General features: G+C 45.3%; 2 protein-coding genes across 9 annotated transcripts in view; one reads left to right on the top strand and one right to left on the bottom strand.

The window, feature by feature from the left end:
* Window positions 1-1128: 1128 nt before the first annotated feature.
* On the top strand, window positions 1129-2626 carry TEX53 (testis expressed 53). Its single transcript, XM_037984173.2, has 2 exons — window positions 1129-1268; window positions 1989-2626. Exons 1-2 carry the CDS (start codon window positions 1160-1162, stop codon window positions 2090-2092), a joined length of 213 nt encoding a protein of 70 aa, XP_037840101.1. The 5' UTR covers window positions 1129-1159; the 3' UTR covers window positions 2093-2626.
* Window positions 2627-13876: 11250 nt separating this feature from the next.
* The window catches only part of TMEM268 (transmembrane protein 268), a 35006-nt gene continuing 21415 nt past the window's right edge, over window positions 13877-27467 (bottom strand). For 4 of the 8 annotated variants that reach the window (XM_037984153.2, XM_007968292.3, XM_073021869.1 and 1 more), the window contains 4 exons: window positions 24778-24888; window positions 21557-21637; window positions 19889-20071; window positions 13877-15223 (listed from right to left, as the gene is read on the bottom strand). In XM_037984153.2, the coding sequence (XP_037840081.2) occupies window positions 15044-15223; window positions 19889-20071; window positions 21557-21637; window positions 24778-24888 (555 nt within the window). In that variant the 3' untranslated portion in view covers window positions 13877-15043. The other 4 variants (XR_012094865.1, XM_073021872.1, XM_073021873.1 and 1 more) reach the window with 4 other exon arrangements.

The following is a 27467-nucleotide window of genomic DNA, read 5'->3' as shown; positions in this document are numbered from 1 at the left end:
TGGGAGAATGCTTGGAAAGATGGATGATGCAGCCCACTGACTTCCTGTGGCAGATGCGGAGGGCCTCAGCATGGGCTAGCCCAAAGCCACACAGCAAGTTAGTGGCAGTGCCAGGACTGGGACCAGCGAAGCTGGGCTGCATCATCATGCTCCTGTGGGACCTGGGCCCAGCTGGAATAATGGAGCCAACAAACCATATGGGAAGACAATGAGCACAGAAAGCACTTTGAGGCACCTCCCATCAGAGTGGCCAATTTACAGACAATTAAACACTCATCACTCCAACGTGGTATTACTGTTCCCATTTTCCACATAAGAAAGGGAGGCCAGTGGCTGGGCAAATTGACTCATGCCTGTAATTCCAGCACTTTGGGAGACCGAGGCCGGAGGACCACTTGAGGCCAAGAGTTTAAGACCAGCCTGGGAAGAATAGCAAGATACCGTCTCTACAAAAAGTTAAAAAAAAAAAAAAAAAAAAGCCAAGTTTGGTGTCACACACCCGGAGGCCCAGCTACTCAGGAAGCTGAGGCAGGAGGATCACTTGAGCCTAGGAGTTCAAGGTTGCAGTGAGCTATGATTACGCCACTTCGCTCCTGGCTGGGCTACAAAGCAAGACTCTGTCTCAAATAATAAATAAATAAAATAAAATAAAGTGAAGCACGAAGAGATTACAGAACCCACCCAAGAGCACACACACACCTAGAGAGAAGGTAAATCTGACTCTTAAACACCAGCTTGTCTGCGTGGGCTGCCGCATCTCCTGGGGTTCTGCTGCTATAGGACCTGGCAAAGAAGAGATTCACGTTTTTCAGCTACAGTCGTAAGTTCATCTAGAAAACGACGCTGCCCAGAGAACTGTGCCGGACCTCCAACATCTGCTGTTCAAGAAGGCGACCCTACAGGTAAAGACTGGCAGAGTGGAGGCTCCAAGTCCTTTCCACAGGTAGGAGAAATGTGCACACTTGAAGAAAGACTGGCCCTCAGAGTGGTGGGCCCAGGCAGGTGGGCCTGGAACTGCTGGCCACAGGGAGCTACAGCAGGTCAGAGAGAGGGGAGGGCCCACTATGACCCAGTGCTTAAATAATAATGGGTTTCTGGGATTGGAGCTGCAGAGCCAGGAGCCCCAGTGCCCTTTCCTCCTCCCACCGCCCACCAAAACATGGGGTCCAAGATCTTCTGTTGTTGCCGCAAGACCAGCGAGGGGTCTTCTACCACTGCTGGCTTCCACAATCCAAGAATGTTCCAACAGCATCATCCACGGTCCTTTAGTAGGTTCCAGGAGTGGGTGTATGATAGTGTTGGGAACATCTGATGATTCTCTGTGCCTCAGCCTCCCTAGCCACCTCCTGCTGGGACATGCTCAGATTTCTTTCAGCCTTCTGGGAGTGTGGAAAGGGCGTACTCAAACCTGTAACGACACAACCTAAAGACTCTATGAGTTATTAGAGATTAGTTACTAGGTAGCAGATATTCGTTGAAATCACTGGCTTTAGTCCTCCATAGTAGTTTATTGATTCATTTAATTTCTCACTGAGTTGGTGGTATTTTATTAGATGGTAGTTTAAACTCTGCCTCAGCTGCTTACTGAGTTTGGGCATGTCGCCGACCCTCCCTCTCTAAGCCTCAGCATCCTTCTCTCCAAAATGAGGATAACGATAATATATCGCCCACTGTGCAGGCTATTAGAAGATGAAGGGAGACACTGTGTGTAAGTGAATGCATATGGCCACACACAAAGAAGACATTCAGCAAATGATATCTGTGGATGTGTATTAGGATCAGCTGGGCCATGCTGAGGTAATGAGTAAACTCTAAAATCTCCATTGCTTTACCCAGCTTGAGATCATTCTTAGCTCACACAAGCAAACTTTTATTTTTAAAGCCATGAATGATCTGAGGAGTCTCTGAGTGGAGTATGGCCAAGATAGGTTATTCACGTATCACTCAAAGCCTTTACCCAGGATAAGTTTATTCCTCTGTTCTTTCAGATCTGAACACAAATTCTCTCCACAGTGCTGCACCAAACAGACATCCACGCCTCCCCCATGACAAACGCGTGATGCTCAAGGCGTGCACCCTCAGGAGGCCATGAGCATTCTAGTCGGCGGCACCCACGTGGTCCCTGAGGCTGCACGGCTGCTGCGCTTCCATGAGGAAGAGGGTGGTGGACAGGAGTCATGAAGACTGATTCAGAAACTCCCCTGCAGGAGGAGAAGATGTCTGAGCCATCCCTGTGCCACCACCAAGAGTCACTCCAGCTTCTGAAAAAGCCACCATTGGGGGAGCTGCCTCCAATTAAAGTCCTTGGTCACATCAGAGGAAGTGTCTCTCCTCCTTCCCCCTTTGCCAGCCCTACCTCTGAGATTCCCAAGAATGTGGAGCAATTAGACCCTGGCACCTCTTGGAAAGAAATGCGGTTTTATCATTTTAACACATTAACACTTTTTTTTTCAGTCACTCCTAACCAACCTAACAAGGAAGTGCTCTATTAGGAGAGGCCAGTTTGCATAACAGGCCGCTGTCATAAACGTCCAGAGCTTGAGGGCACAATTCTGCTCACCTACTGTGCGACTCCATTTGACGCTCAGGGCCACAGGGAACAGCAGGGCAGGGTGTGAAAAACTCTGCAAACAGCAGCCCTAGAGTTATGCAACACGTAGCCAGTGCAGATCCGCAGCACTGCTTGTGCTGAAACACGGAGCATGCGACTGTGAGTAACATGCAGAGGACCCCACGTGGTTTCCACGTTAGCCAGGGAGCCAGGCACAGAAGTGTATCACTCTGCCATCACAGGGCAAACACTTGGAGAGCAAAATGACAAAGAAGCATTTTGCCACTGACTTGGGGATTCATGGAAGGCTTCCTGGAGGAGATGGGGCTTCAGTTTTCTGAAGGTTGAAAGGGAGTTAGCCAAAAGGAGAGGGGATGATATTCCAGAAGGAGGGAATACAATCAGCAAAGTTGGAAAATAGGGACACGACCTGGGAAGGCATGAGGGTAGCAAAGTACCAAGTCTGGAGTAACTCAAGTGAAAACCTGAGCCAGGGTTTGGTGGGAGGTGAGCAGAACACCAAGAGCTTTGTATCCAGGGAAAGGGAGCTGGACTCTATCTTGAAAATAATGGGAAGCCACAGATGAGTTTTAAGCAACAAAGTGACACAGCCTGATTTCCGACTTTTGTACTATGAACAGTGCCTTAGTCTGTTCGGGCTACTAAAATAAAATACCATAACTGGGTGACTTACAAACAACAGAAGTTTATTTCTCACAGTTTTGGAGGCTGGGAAATCCAAGATCAAAGCTCCAGCAGAATCAGTGTCTGGTGAGGGCCCGTTCCTCATAGAGGGCGCTTCTTGCTGTGTTCTCACATAGCAGAAGGGGTGAGGGGTCTCTCTCAGGCTCTTTCATAAGGGCACTAATGTCAATCATGAGGGCTCTGCTCTCATGACCTAATCCTCCTAAACCTCCCAAAGTCTGCAATTCTGAAACCATCACCTTGGGAGTTAAGATTTCAACATATGAATTTGGGGGGACATTAGCATTCAGACCATAACAAACAAGGTGAGTTGGAAGACAATGCCTTTTTGTTTGTTTGAGATGGAGTCTTGCTCTGTCACCCAGCCTGAAGGGCAGTGGCATGATCTCCACTCACTGAAACCTCCACCTCCCAGGTGCAAGGATTCTCCTGCCTCAGCCTCCCAAGTAGCTACAGGAACGTGCCACTACACCCAGCTAATTTTTGTATTTTTAGTAGAAACAGGTTTTTGCCATTTTGGCCAGGCTGGTCTTAATCTCCTGACCTCAGGTGATCCGCCCACCTCAACCTCCCAAAGTGCTGGGATTACAGGCGTGAGCCACTGCACCTGGCCAGAAGACAACTTATTAATTAGCACTCCTTGTGCCTGCCCTGCCTCAGAAAAGTGAAGAATAAAGGAATATGGCCATGGGATTGTGGAGTAAAAGTCACACCTTCAATGAAAAACCCATCCTGGCTACAATTTGAAGGACGGAATTTTTTTTTTTTTTTTTTTTTTTTTTGAGACAGAGTCTCGCTCTGTCATCCAGGCTGAAGTGCAGTGGCGTGATCTCAGCTCACTGCAACCTCCATCTCTCGGGTTCAAGAGATTCTCCTGCCTTAGCCTCCCAAGTAGCTGGGATTACAGGCGCGTGTCACCACGATTTGAGTATAGTAATAATCGCAATAGACAGTCCGGGACATTGCTTACTCTGTGCCAGGTCCTCTTCTAAGTGCTTCATAAATATCAACCCAATCAGCAAAATAACCCAAAAAGGTTAGAACTATTACTACCTGATTTTACAGATTAGGGAACTGAGACACAGGTTAAATAAATCTTTTAAGGTTTACACTAATTCACATTAAGTGCCAGAGCTAAGACTTGAACTCAAAAACGCAACTGCAGAGTCCACACTCTTAACCACTTGGTTATGCAGCCCCTCGATAATGGTAGAATGACATTCAGTTATTGCTCTGGACCCCAAATTGACTGTTCATTGCCTGCTCTTCAAAAATGGAACTGGCCCTTTAAATATTTTTATGTTGGTAGTTGGTGCAATGTTAGGCTCTGTCAGGAGGGGGTGCTAGAGACATTGGAGGAGGAAGGGGCCTTCCTTCCTGGTTGTAAGGGGCCCATCTTAACAGCACACAACTCACAGCTTCTCCAACATCACCCTTCTGCAGTGCAGGCAACTTTTCCAGAACAGGAATCCTGCAGAGGATGGTGGTCAGTAGCACTTTGCAACTAACAGCTTCTCCTAGTGTCCCCCACAAATAGGAGGGGTGCCTCTAATCAGACACCATTCCATGACAGATTTCCCTGGCACCCAAGGGCAGACTCCAGAACATTCTCCCAGACTTCTCTGCCATTGTAAGCCACAGCTACCCCCTTCCCAGCAAGATCTGGATCTCAGCTAGGGATAGAGCCTGGGGGTGTTCTTTCTTAGTTCTAGGGGTGCTGGCTGCTCCTTATGTCCATTATTCCTATATTCTTTAAAGCTCTCCTGACTTCTTACCACTCCTTCATTACTCCAATCCCCTGTTCTAGTTAGTACTTACATTAAACTTCTCATATTCAAATTGTTATGTGGTTTCTGTCTCCCAATTGGATCATGACTAATGCAGAAATCCAATTAAGAGGCTGAGCTTACGTCTGTGGCCCCAGAACTACAGGAGGCAGAGACAGGAGGATCACTTGAGGCCAGGAGTTTGAGATCAGCCTGAGCAACACAGCAAGACCCCATCTTTACCAAAACAAAACAAAACAAATTAAGCGACTGCCTAGGCGATCAGGACAGACAGCAATACAGGCCTACAGTAGGGCAGCAGCAGTAAGGATGAAGAGGACCTTGAGTCGTATTTCTCAAGCAAATCTGGCCAATTCTAACTCAGAACCTTACAGGAAAGAAGATTCTGGGGAATGAGGTCCTTGTGGTATTGAGGCCAAGTGGACAACACACAGCAGATCACTTAATTTTGGGCTATTCCAGGCTGGAGGGGCCTGTGGGACATCTGGATGGCCATTATTAAGAAGGTTGGCAATATTTAGCAGGAAAAGGTAAAAGAACTATAGCTGGAAGGAAGCAGAGGGGCTTACCACATGTGTGTGGAGTTGTCAGCTCACTGCATTGTGGCACCTCTTCCCCATGGGATGAGACCCCACTGGCATCCGTTGGGTGAAGATACAGTTCACTTTCCCAGACCTCATGTCCAGAGTCCTCTTCCACTGCCCATTCTCATACTGTATCCACTGGACCCACCCTCTTACCCAGATTCCCCTTGTCCTATGCATTCCTCACCTCCTCCCATGCCAGGGTCCCACTTTCCTTCCCCAGCAAACCCCATGTTCCTTATTTCTTGGAGCTGCTTCTTGCAACAACTATAGCAGGTACTTTACACAAAAAAAGATGCTCCTTAAATGTCACTTCCTGTTTCAATAATTTAGAAACTCCTTCACAGAAAGGATGCAAAGCAGCCTCCATCCTGTGACTTTTTTAAAGGGCTCTCAGACACAGGGTGACATCTTTCTTTGAAGGATTCTCAAATAATAACAATAAAAATAATCATGGAGGCCACAGCTGGATTTACTTCTGATCATGGCAAACTAGCTTATATCAGACTAACCCTCCTGCTGACAACAGTTTAAAAGCAATTGTTTTTTTTTTCTTAAATGTGTTTGAATGCATCAGAGAGATATCAACATAGTGAGGACATGAGGGGCCAAGATGCTGAAGAGGAAAGTACAGAGAGAGAAGATGAACAATGAAGCCTTCTTATCCCCTTGAGGCACCTGCCAAGTCCTAAGCAGAGTCCAAGTAGCTGAAAAGCAGAGTAAAGCTTTCAGAAGTCTCACAGCTTGGGGTAACAAAAATTGGAGGTTTAGGACTCACCATGAAAGAGGAGTCCTGGTTAGAGAAATATATATATATTACATTTATATATATAATATATAAAAATATATATTATATATTAATATATATTTACACATATGTGTGTGTGTATATATACACACACACACATTTTTAGCTAAAACCCCTGAAGGGCTACAGCCTGAGAGTAAGGTGTAATCACAACTAGACTAGCTCTTACAAAGCCCAGGGTCAAGTTTATCTCAAGCCTACTTTTCCCAGAGGTAAAAGTAAATCCTGTCTGAGGGAAGATCCAGAGCCTTGTATATCTCCTTCGATATTTCATTTTTCAAAATATCTAGCATTTAATGAAAAATTACCATGAATATCAAAAAATAAGACTAACTGACTGAAGAGCAAAAGGAAAAAAAAAACAGATATTAGAGTTTGCAGACATGAACTTTAAAAGCAGTACAATTAGCCGGGCGTGGTGGCTCACGCCTGTAATCCCAGCACTTTGGGAGGCCGAGGCGGGCAGATCAAGAGGTCAGGAGATCGAGACCATCCTGGTAACACGGTGAAACCCCGTCTCTACTAAAAATGCAAAAAAAAAATTAGCCAGGTGTGGTGGCGGGCACCTGTAATCCCAGCTACTCGGGAGGCTGAGGCAGGAGAATGGCGTAAACCCGGGAGGCGGAGCTTGCAGTGAGCTAAGATTGCGCCACTGCACTCCAGCCTGGGTGATAGAGTGAGACTTTGTCTCAAAAAAAAAAAAAAAAGCAGTACAATTAAATATTGAGGAGAATAGATGACAAGATTGGTAATTTCATTTGAGAACTGGAAACTATTTTTTAAAAAACAAAATTGTAGAACTGAACATTATGATAGATGAAATTAAAAACTCAGGCTGGGCATGGTGGCTCACACCTGTAATCCCAGTGCTTTAGGAGGCAGAGGCAGGAGGATTACTTGAGGCCAGAAGTTCGAGATCCGCCTGGGCAACACAGCAAAACCCCGTCTCTACAAAAAATTTAAAAATTGGCCAGGCATGGTGGCACCTGCCTATCGTCCTAGCTACTTGGGAGTCTTAGGTCCCAGGAGTTTAAGGCTGCAGTGACCTGTGATTGTGCCCACTCCAGCCTGGGCAACAGAGCAAGACCCTACCTCTTAAAAAAAAAAAAAAAGTTAGAAACTGGATTGACTTTTAAATGAAACATAGGGTTAACAAAAAAACTCAATTGATAGGATTAAACACAAATGAAGACAAGATTAATGGAGAAGACTAGTCAGTAGAAAATATCCAGACTGAATCACAAAGAGCCAAAAGAATGGAAAAATACCAAGAAGGGTCTTAGAGATATAGTGAAAAAGTCTAACACTTATCATTAGAGTCCTGAACAAGATGAGAGAAGAGGGTGAATGCCATGATGAAAGATATCATGTCACAGATTCAAGATGTGCTGTGAACAAGCACAAGCAGGAAAAATACTTTAAAAGCTACAGCTAGGCACATCAGAATGTAACTGCTAAAACTCATAGAAAATGTTAAAAGCAACAATGGGGCTGACAGATGACTTCTCAACAGAAACAATAGAAACCAAAGACATTTTCAAAAGGTGAAAAGAAAATAACTGCACTAACCTAGAATTCCTTACTTACCAAAAATATCTTCCAAAAACAAAAACAAAATACAGACTTCTCAGCAAACAAAAATTGAATTCATCACAAGATCCGTACTGAAAGGAAAACACTAAAGGTATTTCTAAATATACTATACTAAATATGATACTATATTGAAGAAAAATTCTAAAGTTAGTTCCAGGAGAAGAAGGATCCAAAATAGATGCACATAAATACAGAAAGGAACGAAGGGTAATAAAAAAGAAATAACAAATAAAGAGTAATAAAAAGTAATGTGAATAAATCTAAATGAATATTGACTATAGAAAGCATTAATAAGAATATCTGTTGTGGCTTAAAATACAGAGAAAACTGAAATCCACGACAAGACTACCACAACAGGTAGAAAGGTGAAAGAACTGTATAGTTGTTGGGGCCAGGCCCAGTAGCTCTCACCTGTAGTCCCAGCACTTTGGGAGGCTGAGGCAGGTGGATCACTTGAGATCAGGAGATTGAGACCAGCCTGGACAATATGGTGAAACTCTGTCTCTACTAAAAATACAAAAATTGTCAGGGTGTGGTGGTGCACACTTGTAATTCCAGCTACTCAGGAGGCTGAGGCGAGAGAATCGCTTGAAGCTGGGAGGCAGGAGGTTGCAGTGAGCCAAGATTGTGCCACTGCACTCTAGCCTGAGCCACAGAGGGAAACTCCGTCTCAAAAAAAAAAAAAAAAAAGAATTGTGTAGTTGCTGGGTTGTCCAGAAAATTGTAGAAGTGACCACTTATAATACACTTCAGTTAGTCAAGGATGCTTGTTAAATCTAGGATAAGAACTAAAAGAAAAGTATACTTCATATGCTAATAAAGGAGAAATTACCCAGAACAAACAACCTTAATCCAAAAGAAGGAAAAAAGACAGAAAAAAGAAAAGAACACAGTAAGAGAAAACCAATAGAAAGACTTATTAGTAAGATGGTACATTCAAACCCAAGTCTATCAATAAACACATTAGACATAGTGTAGTAAATACTCTGAATTTTAAAAAATCTTAATTTCAAAAAAGCAAATCTTACATGCCTACAAGGGTGAAACCTTAAATGTAAGAATGTGGAGGTCAAAAGTAAAAGGATGAACAAAGATATACTATGCAATGACTATTCAAAAGAAAGCTAATTTCCTCTCAGTAAGCAAGGAATAGAGAGGAAACTTTCTCAACTTATTAAAGAATATCTCATTTGGGCATGGTGGCTCAGGCCTGAAATCTCAACACTCTGGAAGGCTGAGGTGGGAGGATCAACTCCAGGAGTTCAAGACCAGCCTAGGCAACAAAATGATACTTTATCTCTACAAAAAACTAAAAAATTATGGCTGGGTGTGGTGGCCCAGGCCAGGCATGATGGCTCACGCCTGTAATCTCAGCACTTTGGGAGGCCAAGGTGGGTGGATCACCTGAACTAAGGAGTTCAAGACCAAACTGAGCAACACTAACATGACAGAACCCTGTCTCTACCAAAAATACTAAAATTAGCCAGGCATGCAATGCATGCCTGTGGTCCTAGCTACTCAGGAGGCTGAGGTAAGAGGATCACTTGAGCCTGAGAGGCAGAGGTTGCAGTGAGCCAAGATCCCACCACTCCACTCCAACCTGGGTGACAGAGTGCGATCCATTTCAAAAAAAAAAAAACAATTGGCCAGGTATGGTACAGACCCAGCTACTCAGGAGGATTGCTTGAGCGCCAGAGATCAAGACTGCAGTAAGCTGTGATCGTGCTACTGCACTCCAGCCTCCAGCCTGGGTGACAGAGTGAGACCCTGTCTCAAAACAAAACAAAACAAAACAAAAAAACTACTAGGGCTGGGCATGGTGGCTCATGCCTGTAATCCCCAGCACTTTGGGAGGCCGAGGCAGGCGGATCACAGGGTCAAGTGATCAAGACCAGCCTGGCCAACATGGTGAAACCTGATCTCTACTAAAAACAAAAAACAACTAGCTGGGTGTGGTGGCACACGCCTGTAGTCCTAGCTACTGGGAGGCTGAGGCAGAAGAATTGCTTGAACCCAGGAAGTAGAGGTTGCAGTGAGGCGAGATCGGGCCACTGCACTCCAGCCTGGTGATTGAGCAAGACTCTGTCTCAAAAACAAAACAAAACAAAACAAAAAAACCTACCAAAAAGTCCAGAGCTAACATTATATTTAATAGTGAAGGCCAGGCATGGTGGCTCACGCCAGTAATCCCAGCACTTTGGGAGCCCAAGGAGGGCAGATCACCTGAGGTCAGGAGTTTGAGATGAAGCTGGCCAATGTGAAGAAACCCCATCTCTACCAAAGAAAAAAAAAAAAGTATAAAAATTAGTTGGGTATGGTGGTGCAGATCTATAATCCCAGCTACTCGGGAGGCTGAGGCAGGAAAATTGCTTGAACCCGGGAGATGGAGGTTCCAGTGAGCTGAGATCACGCCACTGTACTCCAGCCTGGGCAACAGAGCAAGACTCTGTCTCAAAAAAAAAAAAAAAAAAAAAAATAGTGAGACACTAGAAACTCCCACTACAATCATAAACAAGGCAAGAATGTTCTCTCTTACCACTACTCTTCAACATCATACTGGAAGTCCAAGCCAATGAAATAGGACAAGAAAAGGAAATGAAAAGTATGCAGATATACAGATGAGGAAGGAAGAAATAAACTGTCTTTGCTTACAGGTTCCGAGATGATTATCTCATCAACAAAAGAATCAACAAAGAAACTCCTAAAACTAATAAGAGATTATAGCAAGGTTGCAGGATACAATGTGAATAGATAAAAGTCAATCACTTTCCCATATATTAGCAATGAACAAATGAAATTTGAAACTAAATATACAATACTATTTTTATTAGCACCCAAAAAAATAAGATATTTAGGTATAAATCTTATAAATCTAACAAAATATGTACAAGATCTATAAGAAAAATTACCAAAAAAAAAAAAAAAAAACTGTAGGAAAAAGGAAAAACCTCTACAAAACTGATAAAAGAAATCAAAGAACAGCTAAATAAATGAAGATAGATTCTATGTTTGTAGACAGAAATCAATATGGTGAAAATGTCAGTTCTTGCAACTTGATCTATGGATTTGATGCCATCCCAATCAAAATAAACAGTGAGTTGTTTTGTGGATATTGACAAACTGATTCTAAAGTTTACAAGGAAAGGCATAAGACACACAATAGCCAAATCAACATTGAGAGAGAAGAACAAAGTTGGAGGACTCACACTATCCAATTTCAAGACTTACTATAAAGCTACAGTAATCAAGACAGTGTGTTTTTGGGAAAGAACAGACACATAGATCAATGGAACAAATAGAGAGCCCAGAAATAGACCCACATAAGTATAGTCAACTGATCCTTGGAAAAAAAAAAAAAGCAAAGGCAATACAATGGAGCAAAGAGAGTCTTTTCAACAAACGGTGCTGGAACAATATGCAAAAAATTAATCCAGATAGAGACCTTACATCCTTCAGAAAAACTAACTCAAAATGAATTACAGACCTAAATGTAAAAACACTCAACTATAAGATAACATAGGATAACATAAACTAGAAGCTAACAGCAGCCAGCAGCTGCAGAAGAAACGTCCCCCACTGACTGAGCCCTTACTGTGGACCAGGCTCTGTGCTTCACATCAATCACTTCCATTAACCCCCCTTATTATCACACTCCCCCCTTAACAGATGAGGAAATTAGGTACAGGAAGTACAGAAAGAGTGAGTATCTGGCCCAAAATCAACGGTTTGCTCTTTATCTCCTTGTTATGTTATCTCTGGATGCTGAATTCCAGAGATTTGACTAAAATCTTTATTGACATAAGTATACCCCATGGCACTGAAATAGGTGAGGTCTGAGGCAGACTGAATAGCCTTAACTGTTAATGACCTGCTACATCAACAAAAATATACATCAGGTATCTACAATATACATGACAAAAATTTTTTTAAGCAACAATTTATTGAGTTTTCACTCAAGTTTGGAATTCAAAGTTGCAAGCACTTGACACTTTTTTACATCATTATTTAATCCTTACTACAACAACCTGCCAAGTACATGCTCTTATCCCCATCCTATAGATGAGGAATGAGATTCAATGAGAGGAAGAACATTGTTCTTAAGTGGAAGAACTTGAATTAGAATAAATGGAACTCTAGAATCCATGCTTCACTCTCACTCGAAGACATCGCACTGCCTCCACGATGGCCACAACTATCACTAACACAGAGCCTTAAGACTTAGAAGCTGGCTGGGCATGGTAGTTCACACCTGTAATCCCAGCACCATGGGAGGCCAAGGCAGGAGGATCACTTGAGGCCAGGAGTTCAAGACTAGGCTGGGCAACAAGACCCTATCTCTCTGAAAAAATGACATTAAAAAAAAATAAATAAAAATTAAATAAAATTTAAAAACTGATGAGCATTCTTGTGTGTAGTATGTGATCTTCACAGCAATCCTGTAAAGTAGGTGAGACAGAGATCATAGGGATTTCATAAATGAGGAAACTGAGGCACAGATGCAGAGAAATGTACATTGTGGGCATACCCTGAAAGCCCTACCCACTAGGTGGGACCATCATCCATTCTAAAGAAGGGAAAAGAAACACACATCAAAGGTTCTTAAGTAGACATTAAAATTGAAAAACTGCTGCTTTGTCATTTACAAACACATTTTTATTCTCTGTTATTTACTTACCAGGATTCTAGGACTGAATGAGAAATACGGGCCTCTTTCTATTGGTCATATTCACAGCCAACATTTCCTCTGTGCCAGGTCAGAAAGACAGTGGTCACCTCCGTGAATAATTTGCTTGAGCAAAGCTGCTCTCAGCCTTGACTAAAGCAGCCTTTCCAGGGGCTGGTCTATACCCATGGTCTCTCTTCTCTGGCACACAGAAAGTGAATGGTCAGACTCATCTCTTGAATGGTGAGCCACGTGCTTATTACATTTCTTGTTCTCCAGATCCACTTTATTAAAAAGTGAAATGACAATCAGAACGGTTAAGTGACTTAGCCAAGGTCACACAACTTGGAAGCAGCAGATCAGGAAGAAAATTCCAGGTCTGCTAGGTAGGCCAGTCTTCTGTCCAAGGGCATCCTAGGTCCAGGTCATCTCAGCCATGTGGGGTTGCCAGATGTTTCTGCATCTGGATAGACAGGTCAAGAGCTACGAAGGGGCAGAATAAGCTAGAAATTCCCAGAACTTCGGACCTAGAAGGGCCCTTAAAAATCATCCAGGCCGGTTGTGGTGCCTCACATCTGTAATCCCAGCACTTTGGGAGGCCGAGGTGGGCGGATCACCTGAGGTCAGGAGTTCAAGACCCGCCTGGTTAACATGGCAAAACCCCATCTCTACTAAAAATACAAAAAAAGTATCCAGGCGTAGTGGTGCACACCTGTAGTCCCAGCTACTTAGGAGGCTGAGGCATGGGAATCACTTGAACCCAGGCGACAGAGTTTGCAGTGAGCTAAGATCGTGTCACTGCACTCCAGCCTGGGTGACGGTGCAAGACTCCATCTCAATTAAAAAGAAAAAAAAAAAAATCATCCAATCCACCCATTATAAAGATGGGCAAACTGAGGACCAGGCAAAGAAAGCAACTTGCCAAAAATTACACAGCTTGAACTGGCAGATCAGGTCCAGAACCCAGGTCCATAGCAATGTCATCATTCAAGTGAGTTTGGACAGCAATCTGCAAAAGCTGCTGTGAGGATGGCAAAGCAATCAATCTACTGGATTTTTTTTTTTCCTTAGCGGTCCAGGTCATGCACAAAAAGTACAAGGTGTAGTCTCTGTCCTTAAGGAGTTTACAGTCTAGTTAGAAAAACTGGCATATACACAGGAAAACAAAATCAATACCATAAAACATCAGAACAGGCAACAGCTTTATCAAGAATTTAAAGGAGGCAGAGAGCAGCAGGGTTGGCTGTGTGGGAAGGCTTCCTAAAGAAGGGCTTAAGAAAGCTGGACTTTGAAGCATGAATAGGAGTCCAACAAATGGAAAGGAATAGGTATGTCAGTCCAGGAAAGAGCTTCAACCCATAAAGGGGTTTTGTGGGAGATGAAGCCAAAATCGCAGATGAAGGCTAGGTCTTGGGGGCTGGGGATCCTTCACATGCCAGGTCAGGGCATTTGGACTTGGGTCGATGAAACAATAGGTCTTCAAACTTGTTTCGGGAGCAGATCACTTGGAAGCCTCTGAGCTCTTCACAGAATCCCACGAGTGGCTGATCACACTTCATTCCAGGACAGTGTTTGTGTCGGGAAACATAACCAGTGTTCTACATCTGTAATATAAAACCACAGCCACAAGCGTGCATGCCTGTGAACAAAGTAAGTCCTCAAGTCAAACAGGATCAATCTTTCTCAAATATTCCTGTCAACAGTTATCTGCCCTTGATCTCTTTCTTCTGTGTCTTCTGTAGCCTGTGTACTGGTAGAAAACATGTACACGTACCACTGCTTTTCACAAAATATGGGGGAGAAAAACATAAAAAAATTGAGAGAATTCTGAAAACATTTTTTCTTTATATTGGAAAAAGGCAGTCTGATAATTTTAGGGGTTCAAGGCAACGCCACATAGAGCAGTATCCTCTCTGAGTCTCAGTTTCCCCATCTGGCATGAAGGGGTTGGAAATGGAAACATCTGAGGCCAAGTTTTGGACACATAATTTGCCCTGTCTGGTCATCTTCATGCCTCCTGGGCTCTCTGGACAATGAAAGCGATAGGGGTCCAGTCCTTCCATACGTGTCCACAGTTCTAAGCAGCAGAAAGAGTAGCTTTGGTGGGACTAGCTCTGTAACCATCAGCTCCTGCAAAGGCCAGGGGGTCAGCATGAGATGTCAAACAGCATGAGATTTGTGTGCTGGGCCCTGGAGTGAGCACAACACCCCAGTGGCTGACATCACGAGCCCCTTTTGGAGTGCCCCTAGATGCTTCTCTCCTCACCTGGGGCTCCCCATTGGCCATCTTGGGCTCCTGAAGCCTTCCCGACTGCTCAGTCTTGGAGGAACATGAGTACCTTCATCCCTAGGTCACCTGGCCAGGAACGGGCAGCACCCTGTGCCCAGGACATAGGCTTCTATGAGCTGGCAGGGGCATGGAATTCTCGGAGAGTTCGTGTGTCGTGTCCCCATTGCCTGAGGGAGCTGGGAGGTCACTAGAAGCCGGATGTAGTAGCCGCCAAACACTGCCAGCAGCTGGCGGGCCATTTCCTAGAAGAGGCAGGGAAGCAGATTGAATACCACAGGGGAGCCCCTTGAAGAAAAATGGCTTAGGCACCAGGGGAAGGCCACACTGCTTTCTTGCCCCTGGACCCAGGAGTGATGCTCACTAGGAAGAACCAGGCCAGGTCAGCACCTGGGACTCTCAGAAGATGTCAGCCTGGTCCAGAAGCCCAGCTCTGCAATCCATGGCCTGTGGGGCTCCTGCAGCTTCAGTGTCCTCATTGCCAAGGTGGGTAACTAATTACTGAATGGCAATAATAATACGCACCAAAAAAATACGCAACCTCGAAGCCCTAGAGAAATTATCTAATTTCTAATTATCTAATTTTTTAAGCCTAGTTGGCCAGGCATGGTTGTTCACACCTGTAATCCCAGCACTTTGGGAGGCCGAGGTAAGAAGATCACTTGAGGTCAGGAGTTTGAGACCAGCCTGGGCAACAGAGCAAGACTCTGTCTCTACAAAAATAAAATTAAAATTAAAAATATATTTTAAAAGCATAAAAAGAAAGTAAACCTAGCCAGCCACAAATACATTCTTTTTCCACTTTCAAATGTCTATGAGTCTGTCAAGTACGTGAGATCAAAGTGACTCACTTGAAGAAAATGACGAGTTAAATGTGGAGGTAGGGAGAGGAATATTCCCATTACAGCAGAATTCTTTAATTCATATGAGGTACCTTGTAGATTTGTTTACACAAGTACTCCTAACATATTAAAAGAAACTGCTTACATTTAAATATGGTGACTGACAGTAAAAGAAAAAAAAGAAAGAAAAACATAAAAAAGGGAAAAAAAGAGATTGATTATCAAAATTGGGTTTATCACAAAAGGACAAGTACTGTATGATTCCACTAACACGAGGCACCTAGAGTAATCAGTTCACAGGGAGAGAAAATAAAATGGTGGTTTCTAGGGGTTGAGGGGAGGGAGGAAGAAGGAAAGGGGAAGTTAGTGTTTAAAGGGCACAGAGCTTCAATTTGGGAAGACGAAAATATTCTGCAGATGGCTGATGATGATGGTTGCATAACAATGTAAATGTACCTGATGCTGCTGAACCATATACTTAAAATGGTTAAGATGGTAAATTTTATATTATGTATATTTGCCACAATAAAAAAATTTTAAGTAAAAAAGAATTTAAAAATTGCATTTAATGTACTTTTTTTTCTTTTTTAAAGACACAGTACAGCCGGGTACAGTGGCTCATGCCTGTAATCCCAGCATTTTGAGAGGCCGGGGCGGGCAGATCACTTGAGGTCAGGAGTTCGAGACCAGCCTGGTCAACATGGTGAAACCCCATCTCTACTAAAAATACAAAAAAAATTTAGCCAGGCATGCTGACACATGCCTGTAATACCAGCTACTTGGGAGGTTGAAACAGGAGAATCACTTGAACCCAGAAGGCAGAGGTTACAGTGAGCCAAGATCGCACCATTGCACTCCAGCCTGTGCAAAAAGAGCAAAACTCCGTTTCAAAAAAAAAAAAGACATAGGATCTTACTATGTTGCTCAGGCTGGTCTTGAACTCCTGGGCTCCTGCCTTGGCCTCCCTACAGTGTTGGGATTACAGGTGTGAGCCACTGTGCTAGGCCTTACTGCACATTCTTATTAACACAGTTGGTCTGTAAAGATCCATTCACTGGTATAGAAGATGGGATCTCAGGGGAAATGCTTAAATTCCTTAAGCATGGTGTTGAAGCTCTTTCACAATACTTGTGTCCACTCTGAATGTAATGAAATAAGGTGTGGGTTACACTAGATATGTCTGTAGAGTTAGTAATTAAGAATAGGCTTTAAAGTCAAAAAGGCCAAGAGGGAATTTCAACTCAGCCACTCTATGACTAACCCAGAGCAGTCACTTCACATTATTGAGCCCATTTCTTCATTGGTAGAATAAGGAAAATAGTACACTGACCCCTGTAAGTTAGAGTGAGGATTAAAGAGACTAATAGAGGCCGGGTGCATTGGCTCACACATGTAATCCCAGCACTTTGGGAGGCCAAGGCAGGTGCATCACCCGAGGTCAAGAGTTCGAGAACAGCCTGGCCAACATGGTAAAATGCCGTGTCTACTAAAAATACAAAAATTAGCCGGCCATCGTGGCAGACGTCTGTAATCCTAGCTACTCAGGAGGCGGAAGCAATAGGATCGCTTCAACCCGGGGGGTGGAGTTTGCAGTGAGCTGAGATCACACCGCTTCACTCTAGCCTGGGCAAAAGAGCAAAACTCCCTCTCGGAAAAAAAAAAAAAAAAAAAAAGGGAGAGACTACTAATAGAAAGCATTGAGCCCAGTGCCTAGTGCTCCACAAATGGCATCAATATCTTTCTGTCATTATCACTCAAAAAAGCAGAAACCCCACATGGTTCATAAGATTAGCTTTTGTTTCAAGTTATCCTTTGTGCTAGAAAACATAAAACACTTCAAATAGTTTACCACTCACCAGCTCAGATCGGTCTTCTCGCCAATTTACTCTAAAATCAATAATATAAGAAGCAAAGAACCATAGCAAGAACATTGGTCTACTTAGAATCAGCAGGGCTGGCTTCTGCCCTGGGCTTACTGCACTCTCCCTTTCTGGCAACCTTGGGCAAGTCAGCTGACCTCTTGGAACCTTATTTCACCCATCAAGGAAGAAGGGAAAATAATTCATACCTCGAAGAGTATGCTAATGAATTTTATGCATGAGAAAAATCCGTAAAAATGTAAGAGGTCATTATCACGGTCTTTCCATCTTTTACAGACACTGGGTTCCTACTGAAATGTGACCATCTGGCACAGGTTGAGACTTGGGCATCGATTATATTTTCCCTAACTAAATTATAAGGGCAGCTACTTTAAAAACATGTGCACACACACTTGATACTCATGACAGGAAATTGTATTACTATTGGTTGGAATGAATCTGAGAATAATCATTTAAAAGACCCATATTTAATGGGCTATTGCACAAAAACTCACAGATGCATGTCACAAGAAAGTACATAACCTTATCAATCTCTTCTCTTTAAAAAAAAAAAAAAAAAAGGATAAAGTGAAGAGGTTAATACATTTATCATTTCTCTCTTTTTTTTTTTTTTTTTTTTTTTTTAAATATTTTGGCAGGGCACGGCGGCTCACACCTGTGATCCTAACACTTTCGGAGGCCGAAGCGGATGGATCACTTGAGCTCAGGAGTTCAAGACGAGCCTTGGCAACACGGTAAAACCCTGTCTCTAAATTAAAATTTAAAAATGTATATAAAAAGATAAAAGAGTTTAATAGAGGCCGGGCATGGTGGCTCACGCCTGTAATCCCAGCACTTTGTTCAAGTGAGCCACCGCACCATCCTGTCACTTTCTTTTTTAAATAGTGCTACTTGCAGGCTTCCTACTCCCCACCAGTACAAAAAAGAAAGTCTGGGCTGGTTTGGACCTTGAATTCCCAAACCTCTTGGCTAAAAAGATATAAGTGCTCTTCTGAAGTTTCAAATGTCACCTGAGGTCACCATCACTGCTTGTCTCCCCGACAGTGGGTCTGTCTTCATGATGAGAAGAAGGTAGCACAAGCTGCAAACCACATTTTCAGATTTCTGGTCTGCCAGTGCTGAGCCATAGCCAAGAGGCAGCGTGGATGGCAGGACCCAAGAGAACTCTGGGGCGGGAGGAATTGGAATTCAACAGAAATGCAAAGAAGTGGGAGGTCGAGGCAGGTAGATCTCTTGAGCCCAAGAGTTGGAGACCAGCCTGGGCAACATGGCAAAACCCTGACTCTAATAAAAATACAAAAAATTAGCCAGGCATGGTGGCACATGCCTACAGTATCAACTACTCAGGAGGCTGAGGTGGGAGGATTGCTTGAGCCTGGGAAGTTGAGGCCACAGTGAGCAGCGATCACACCACTGCACCCCAGCCTGGGTGACAGAAGTGAGACCCTGTCTCAAAATAAAACGAAACAAAAAAAAATGCAAAGAAGAGTCAACTATCTAACTGCAATTAAAGTAGATGAATGAATGGTTGGATAGATGAATAAATAATTGATTAACTGACTAAGATGCAAATATTTGTCAATATGTTCATGGTTAAGTAAGTTATAATCTATCAACATGCAACTACCCATCCAATGCAACCATCAAAAAGAATATCCAAGATATTAAATAATGCAACAAAAAGTACCAACAAATATAAAATGCTTAACTATTTTTTTTTTTTTTTTTTTTTGAGACGGAGTCTTGCTCTGTAGCCCGGGCTGGACTGCAGTGGCCGGATCTCAGCTCACTGCAAGCTCCGCCTCCCGGGTTTACGCCATTCTCCTGCCTCAGCCTCCCACGTAGCTGGGACTACAGGCGCCCGCCACCTCGCCCGGCTAGTTTTTTGTATTTTTAGTAGAGACGGGGTTTCACCGTGTTAGCCAGGATGGTCTCGATCTCCTGACCTCGTGATCCGCCCGTCTCGGCCTCCCAAAGTGCTGGGATTACAGGCTTGAGCCACCGCGCCCGGCCTGCTTAACTATTTTTTTAAGTGCTAGGGTGAAGAATGAAAAGATCAAAAACTCTGAGCTAGATTTGTATAGTGTCTACCAACTGAGAGAAGCTATGTCCCGGGGAATCTAGGAAGCCTCCACATATGCAATTCCCCCGAGGGTGGATGGCCCCAACTATCCCCGGTGCCTGTTACCTCCGGCTCAGCCTCAGGAATGAGCTGATGAAGCTCAGTCTGCACGAGTGGCCTCTCGTTAGGACAAGAATTGCCAGGCAGGAGAGGAGCATCCTCCAAGTCCTCAGGCCCCTCCGCTGTTACAGGGCTCACCCCAGTTTCCATGACAACACACAACTGGCTCAGTCTGCTTCTCAGCAAGGACTGCAAAGGAAACAGAGAAGGGGCTCAGGAGTGCCTAAATCAGGTGGTATCTGCGAGGCTGAGTCCCTCCCCAGGCTGCAGACAGAGCAGAGGATGAGGTCTCAGACTCAGACAATGACCTCAGAAAAAGCTGGTCACATGGGTGGTATTACATAATTCCCTACAGATGGTCATTAATAGTTTCTAAATATTTTTCCTTTTATGGTCACGCACAGTGGCTCACACCTGTAATCCCAGCACTTTGGGAGGCCGAGGCGGGCGGATCACTTGAGGCTAGGAGTTCAAGACCAGCCTGGCCAACATTGTGAAACCTCGTGTCCACTAAAAATACAAAAATTAACTGGGCGTGGTGGCGCATGCCTGTAGACCCAGCTACTCGGAAGGCTGAGGCATGAGAATTGCTTGAACCTGGGAGGCAGAGGTTGTAGTGAACCAAGATGGTGCCATTGCACTCCAGCCTAGGTGACAGAGCAAGACTCTGCCTCAAAACAAACAAATAAACAAATGTCTTTCCTTTCATGCCCTCACTTGCTCAAAACAGCCTGGGATGTGGGTATCTTTATCCATATGTTGCAAATGAATAAACTGAGACTCAAAGGCCCTGCCTGAGGCCACATAGGAACTAATGAGCCAGATTCAGGGCTAAGTTACAACTCTGACTTCAAGACCCACTGCAGCCGGGGCTCAGAAAAGGCTGATCCTAGAGAAGGAGTCCAGGCTTCAGCGACAGGAGGCCTGGCCTCCAAACCTGGGCATCACCAGCCAGCTCCATGACCACAGGCCGGTAATAGGTCATCCCGGAGACCGTTTCCTCCTCTGCAGAAGCAGAGCAAAATCCCTCTGGTTTCCTTAATAAATGGTAGAAAGGCACTGTGAACACGTAAAAGTTGCCTCAATGCATGATACTTTGGGATCCACCAAAAGTTATTATTAATATTATAATTATAAAGAAATATATGGCTGGGCGCGGTAGCTCACACCTGTAATCCCAGCACTTTGGGAGGCCAAGGCAGATGGATCACCCGAGGTCAATTCAAGACCAGCCTGGCCAACATGGTGAAACGCCGTCTCTACTAAAAATACAAGAAATTAGCCAGGTGTGATGGCAGGCACCTGTAATTCCAGCTACTCAGGAGGCTGAGGCAGGAGAATCGCTTGAACCCAGGGGGCGAAGGTTGCAGCGAGCCGAGATCGTTCTACTGCACTCCAGCCTGGGCAACTGAGTGAAACTCTGTCTCAGAAACGAAAAAAAAAAAAGAAAAAAGAAATATATGCTCACCATAGGAAATGTGGAAGAAGCTATGAGTTAAAAAGAAGCAGAAAAGCAGCCATAATTCCCTAGGCAAAAACAAGCACTGATTGCTCGTAGGTATTCTTCCAAGTAACTTTTTCTTAGACATTTTCCCACCCTTAAGATAATGCAATCGATACAACTTGGCCTCCTGGCTTTTGGTTTGTTTTGCTTTTTCACTGAAGATATCTTACCTCTTGGCTAGTCTTCATTTCTTGAACATGATCAGACAAAAACTGCACACAGCTCTCCAGGTCGAAGTAGACAAACCAAAGCTGTAGGGAGAAGCAGCAGTGACCACTGTGGCTCAAAGCCAGCCCAACCCTGAACTCCCCCTCCCTGAGACAGTCCTATTTAGCCTGCTGTCTGGCAGGAACGTGCCATTTGGCTCCCTCCCAGAGTTCCACACCACGACCACATCTCACTTGCATGGTTGGTAGAAAAATGGCTTTGTGTGCAAGTTTAGAAAAGGTCAAACCCTAGGCCAGATGCAGTGGCTCACACCTGTAATCCCAGCACTGTGGGAGGCCGAGGCAGGCAGATCACTTGAGGCCAGGAGTTCAAGACCAGCCTGGCCAACATGGTGAAATCGCTCTCTCTACAAAAAATACAAAAAAATAGCTGGTGTGGTGGTGGACGCCTGTAATCCCAGCTACTCAGGAGCCTGAGGCACAAGAATCGCTTGAACCCAGGAGGTGGAGGTTGCAGTAAGCCAAGATTGTACCACTGCACTCCATCCTGGGTGACAGAGCAAGACTCTGTCTCAAGAAAAAGGAAAGGGAAAAGGAAAGAGAAAGAGAAAGGAAAGGAGAAAAAGTTAAACCCTGTTTAAAATGGCTGTGGCTCCATTTCCCACAAGCTGCTGAGCATCCCAGACAGACTCTGAACCCTCCTGAACATCACCTGTCCACCTGAAGCCACCTTCATCCTCAATGGGCGGGGCGTGAACATGCAAATGAGTGAAACCCTTCAGAGCTGACACCTGCAGCCCACAACCAGGTCTGAGGTAATCAACCTGGGTGCTTGTGGGGAGAGAAGCAGGGTGAGAAGTCCATACCCCATCTGTGCCTCCCCTTCCACCCCAGGGGCCAGCCAGGCTAAACTTAACCAGGCCGAAATCCTCCATGTTCATGTTACAACATCCTGTCAAGACCACGGCTGCTACACATCCTAATTGAAATTCTCAGAGAAACTGGTGGCCCTTGTCCCAAACTCCCACCCACTGGCCACCTTCTCTGGTTCCCAGACCTCCTTCCTCTTAATGACTGACCCATGAGGCCCAAAGTCACAGCCTTCTTGCCAACTAGTCTCCCAATGTCTTACCCACAAGGGAGGATTTCTCAAATGATTCCTTTAAAGCTTTTTACTATGAAAATTTCCAAGCATATACAGAAGTAGATGACAGCAACCCATCCTCCTGCTGCAACTGTTAGGTCACCTCATGACCACTCTGGTTTCATCTTCATCCTCACTTGGTACCCATCCCCAACACCCCCACCTCCACTGCACCTCCCAGGGAATCTGAAGGACATCCCAGATAGTGTATCACCTTACCCCAAGACACTATTTTGAAACCGAAAGAATCCAGTTGTCTAAAAAGATGTGTCTATTCTTTTTTTTTTTTTTTTTTTTTTTTTTTTGAGACAGGGTCTCACTCTGGCACCCAGGCTGAAGTGCAGTGGTGGGATCACAGCTCACTGTAGCCTTGACCTCCTGCGCTCAGGTGATCCTCCCACCTCAGCCTCCCAAGTGGCTGGGACTATAGGCTTGCGACACTATGCACAGTTAGTTTTTGTCCTCTTTGTAGAAACAGTTTGCCATGTTGCCCAGGCTTGTGTTGACTCTTAGATTCAAGCAATCCACCTGCCCCACCCTCTCAAAGTACTAGGATTACAGGTGTGAGCCACTGTGCCCAGCTGATGTGTCCCTTTTTTTTTTTTTGAGACAGAGTCTCACTCTGTTGCCCAGGCTGGAGTGTGGAGTGCAGTGGCACGATCTCGGCTCACTGCAACCTCCACCTCCTCGGTTCAAGTGATTCTCCTGCCTCAGCCTCCGAAGTAGCTGGGACTATAGGCGCATGCTGCCATGCCCTGCTAATTTTTTTGTATTTTTAGCAGAGACAGGGTTTCACCATGTTGCGCAGGCTGGTTTCAAACTCCTGAGTTCAGGCAATCCACCCGCCTCAGCCTCCCAAAGTGCTGGGATTATAGACGTGAGCCACCATGCCTGGCCCATTCTTTAGTCATCTATCCATCCACGCATTCATCTAACACATGCCAAGTCACTCTGCATACCAATGGATAAAGGAGATTGGAAGATAAACGAGGCTAAAAAGGACCCCCACATTCCAGGAGCTCCCAGTCTACAATGTCACACTTGAACTGCCGAGAATCTTGTGATGCCATCTGCTTCAGTCCAATGTTAGGCAAGATCATCTTGTACCTACACCATCTCGGGTGTGATAGGCTCCATAAACATAGGGACCTGCATGTGTTCTCTGCTGCAGCCTCAATCCCTGGGACAGTGCCTGGTACATAATAGGCTCTCAATAAACATTCATGGAGTAACCGAGGCAGGTGCGTGAGAAGCCTCTTCCCAGGTCCCCCGTGCACACCCACCCCTGGGCTCCCACCAGGCAAGGGGCAATGACTGGTGAGAATGCAGATGTGGTGCCGAGGAGGTTTTGCAATTCCACCGGGTAGATCAGGCATGGATGGAGGAACAGGAGAGTTCAGCCAGGATCAGGAGATCTGCCCTAACTGTGTTCCGACCCACCCTGCGACTCCATACTAGTCACTTTGAGATCTCCCCACAACCTTCGGGGCAAAGAGAATGACCAATCCAGGCAGACAAGGCCTTCAGCATCTGACCTGCCTCTCCGGCCTCATCTCTCCCCGCTGTGTCACTCTGGTGTAGCCCCAGCCATGGTGAGCTCCATGCAGCCCTTCAAAGGGACCCTGTGTACCTTGCCTCTCAGCCTTGTCGGGGGCTGTCCCTTTGCTATAAGGCCAGAGAGGCTACTGTGGACTATCTCACTGTATGCCTGTCATCCTCTGCCAGGACAGGGACCTTGTATGGGCCCCTCAATGTCGTCAGTGTCCAACCGAGGGCACAGCACATAGGAGGCTCCGTCTGTCTGCTGAATAAGTGCCAGGTGAGCAGCAAGGTTTGGGCGCTATCTGTGCTTCCCTTCCAGCCCTGCCACGTGGAGGTTCCAGGCCACTGGTTACAAAACAGAGAAGGTGTCTTGAGGAAGAAACACCAGGGGCAGGGAGGAAGGAAGGGCTGCCGACAGCCATCTCATTAGCAGACTACTGCAGACACTGTGCAGGTTGGGAGAACATGAGGCCACTGCTCTCCATCAGCCCAACATAAAACTGGGCCAACAGGAAGAGGTCACTATGAGACACAGCACCTGAATCACACTCTGGCATCCTTCCACTGTGTCTGTCACCCCCAGCAGCACCCGATGTCTCAGGAGGGCTCCATTGGCAGCTGCCAGCCTCAGATCCGTATTGGTGTTGGCCTGTAAGACAAATGCCAGGCCCATCACCAGACCTCCACGCTACTGGGGAGCTCCCGGGCTCTGGGCAGTAGAAACACACCATCCCACCCCTAGATGCCAAGGGACAATCCCCACCCTCAGGACTGTCCCATTTCCTCCCCTATTAAATGGGCTGGGGTGGAGGCAGGTGCAGTGACTCATGCCTGTGATCCCAGTGTTTTGAGAGACTAAGGCAGGAGAATTTCTTGAAACCAGGGGTTTGGGTCCAGCCTGGACAATGTAGCGAGATGCCGTCTCTATAAAAAATTGTTTAAAAATTAACTAGGTGGGGCCAGGCGCAGTGGTTCACGCCTGTAATCTCAGCACTTTGGGAGGCCGAGGCAGGTGGATCACAAGGTCAGCAGTTCGAGACCAGCCTGGCCAACATGGTGAAACCCCGTCTCTACTAATAATACAAAAATGAGCTGGGCGTGGTGATGCACGCCTGAAGTCCCAGCTACTCGGGAGGCTGAGGCAGCAGAATTGCTTGAACCCAGGAGGCGGAGGTACAGTGAGCAGAGATCATGCCACTGCACTCCAGCCTGGGCAACAGAGCGAGACTCCATCTCAAAAAAAAAAAAAAATTTGCTAGGTGCGGTAGTCCACCTGTAGTCCCAACTACTTGGGAGAGTGAGGCGAGAGGATCACTTGAGCCCAGGAGTGTGAGGTTATAGTAAGCTATGATTGTGCCACTGCACTCCAGCCTAGGTGACAGAGTGAGACTCTATCTCTTAAAAATAAGGAAAGAAAAATAAAATGAGATGGGGGATAGTTGGAACAGTAAATTCAATAGTGTCAGATGGCCCTGGCATAAAGCCCAGCTCTGCTGCTTCCTGGCTATATGACCCTGGACAAGGCATGTCCCTTCCCTGAACCTTATTTTCTTCAGTTGTAGAATAAAAGAATGTCTCAGCCTCCTAGGAATAGAGTGAGATTTCACTGAGATTGTGTGTGATGTACTTAACGTAGGGCCTGGGACTCTGTCAAGGTGCATAAGATATTTGTGGAAGATGGGAGATGAGATGAGTTTGATCTGTTTGAGCTGACACATTAAATCTGTTGTGTAAGTGAAGCACTCGCTCCATCTAGAAAGCACCTACTTTAAAGTATCTAACACAGCACCTGGTCCTCAGGAGGGTCTCTGGGAATCAGCTTCCTGCTCTCCCACCCAAACCAACGGATGCCACACATTCAGCTGGAAAAGTGGATGCTAAACAGGTAGGGGAGAAGAGAAGGGACAAGGGGACCTCAAATGCTGGTTTGGGGAAGTGAGCACAAGAGGACTTTCAGACGCAGTTAGAAGAGAGCCTGATCGGCCGGGCGCGGTGGCTCAAGCCTGTAATCCCAGTATTTTGGGAGGCTGAGATGGGCGGATCACGAGGTCAAGAGATTGAGACCATCCTGGCTAACCCGGTGAAACCCTGTCTCTACTAAAAAAATACAAAAAACTAGCCGGGCGAGGTGGCGGGCGCCTGTAGTCCCAGCTACTCGGGAGGCTGAGGCAGGAGAATGGCGTAACCCGGGAGGTGGAGCTTGCAGTGAGCTGAGATTGTGCCACTGCACTCCAGCCTGGGCAACAGAGCAAGACTCTGTCTCAAAAAAAAAAAAAAAAAAAAAAAAGGAAGAGAGCCTGATCAAGAATAATAGTTCTCAAAAGGGGCAACACCCTGTAAGGGAGATTCTGGAAATGCAAACAGGACCCTTTGGTTGTCACAGGGATTGGATGGACAATGCCGGCAGTTAGTGGAGGAGGGCCAGGCGTACTAAACCCATGCCTTCCACTGAAAGACATGTCCTATTAGAAACAGTTCTGCACATTCAAGACTGTCCCCTGGGTTGCCTGAACTCCAAATGTCCCACTGAGCATACATACAGATAAAAAAAAATCTACTTAGAATTATCTGGTCAGCAAACATAACTCCAGTTTACATTTATACCTAAAGTGATTTTTTTGGGGGGGGAAACCTAGTCTCGCTCTGTCACCTAGGTTGGAGTGCAGTGGTACGATCACAGCTCCTCGACCTCCTGGGCTCAGATCTTCCTGCCTCAGCCTCCCAAGCAGCTGGGACCACACATGCATGCCACCACACTCAGCTAATTTTTAAATTTTTTGTAGAGATGGGGTCTCGCTATGTTGCCCAGGCTGGTCTCAAACTCCTAGGTTCAAGCAATTCTCCTACCTCAGCCTCCCAAAGTGCTGGGATTACAGACATGAGCCACCATGCCCAGACACTTAAAGTGATTGTTTGCATGAGTTTAATACACACTGAGTTTTCCAGGAATGCCTCTACTATGAAAATTGAGGAATAATTAGATTTTGTTTTGCCTAGATCTGTAGTAAGGAGATTTGGATGTGGATTTGGATTTGATGTGGGTTTCTTCCTTTTAGAAATCCACATTACCAACAGTTCAATTCCTAACTCTATCTCTCACTGCCCATATAACCTTGGGCAAATTACTAAACATCTCTCTGTCTCCATCTTCATACCCCTAAATGGAGATAATAATGCCTTTACCTCAGAGGGGTATAAAAAGGATGAAATTAGTTAATCCATGTAGAA

This window comes from Chlorocebus sabaeus, chromosome 12 (assembly GCF_047675955.1).
Source record: "Chlorocebus sabaeus isolate Y175 chromosome 12, mChlSab1.0.hap1, whole genome shotgun sequence".
NCBI lineage: Eukaryota > Metazoa > Chordata > Mammalia > Primates > Cercopithecidae > Chlorocebus > Chlorocebus sabaeus.
The sequence above is the reverse complement of the archived record's forward strand: the minus strand, read 5'-3'. Positions and strand labels throughout refer to the sequence as shown.

Excerpts from the sequence above, each read along its gene's own strand:
- TEX53 (XM_037984173.2), top strand. The coding sequence starts at position 1,160 with ATGGGGTCCAAGATCTTCTGTTGTTGCCGCAAGACCAGCGAGGGGTCT. Across the intron at positions 1,269-1,988 it reads GCATCATCCACGGTCCTTTA|ATCTGAACACAAATTCTCTC; the intron begins GTAGGTTCCAGG and ends CTGTTCTTTCAG.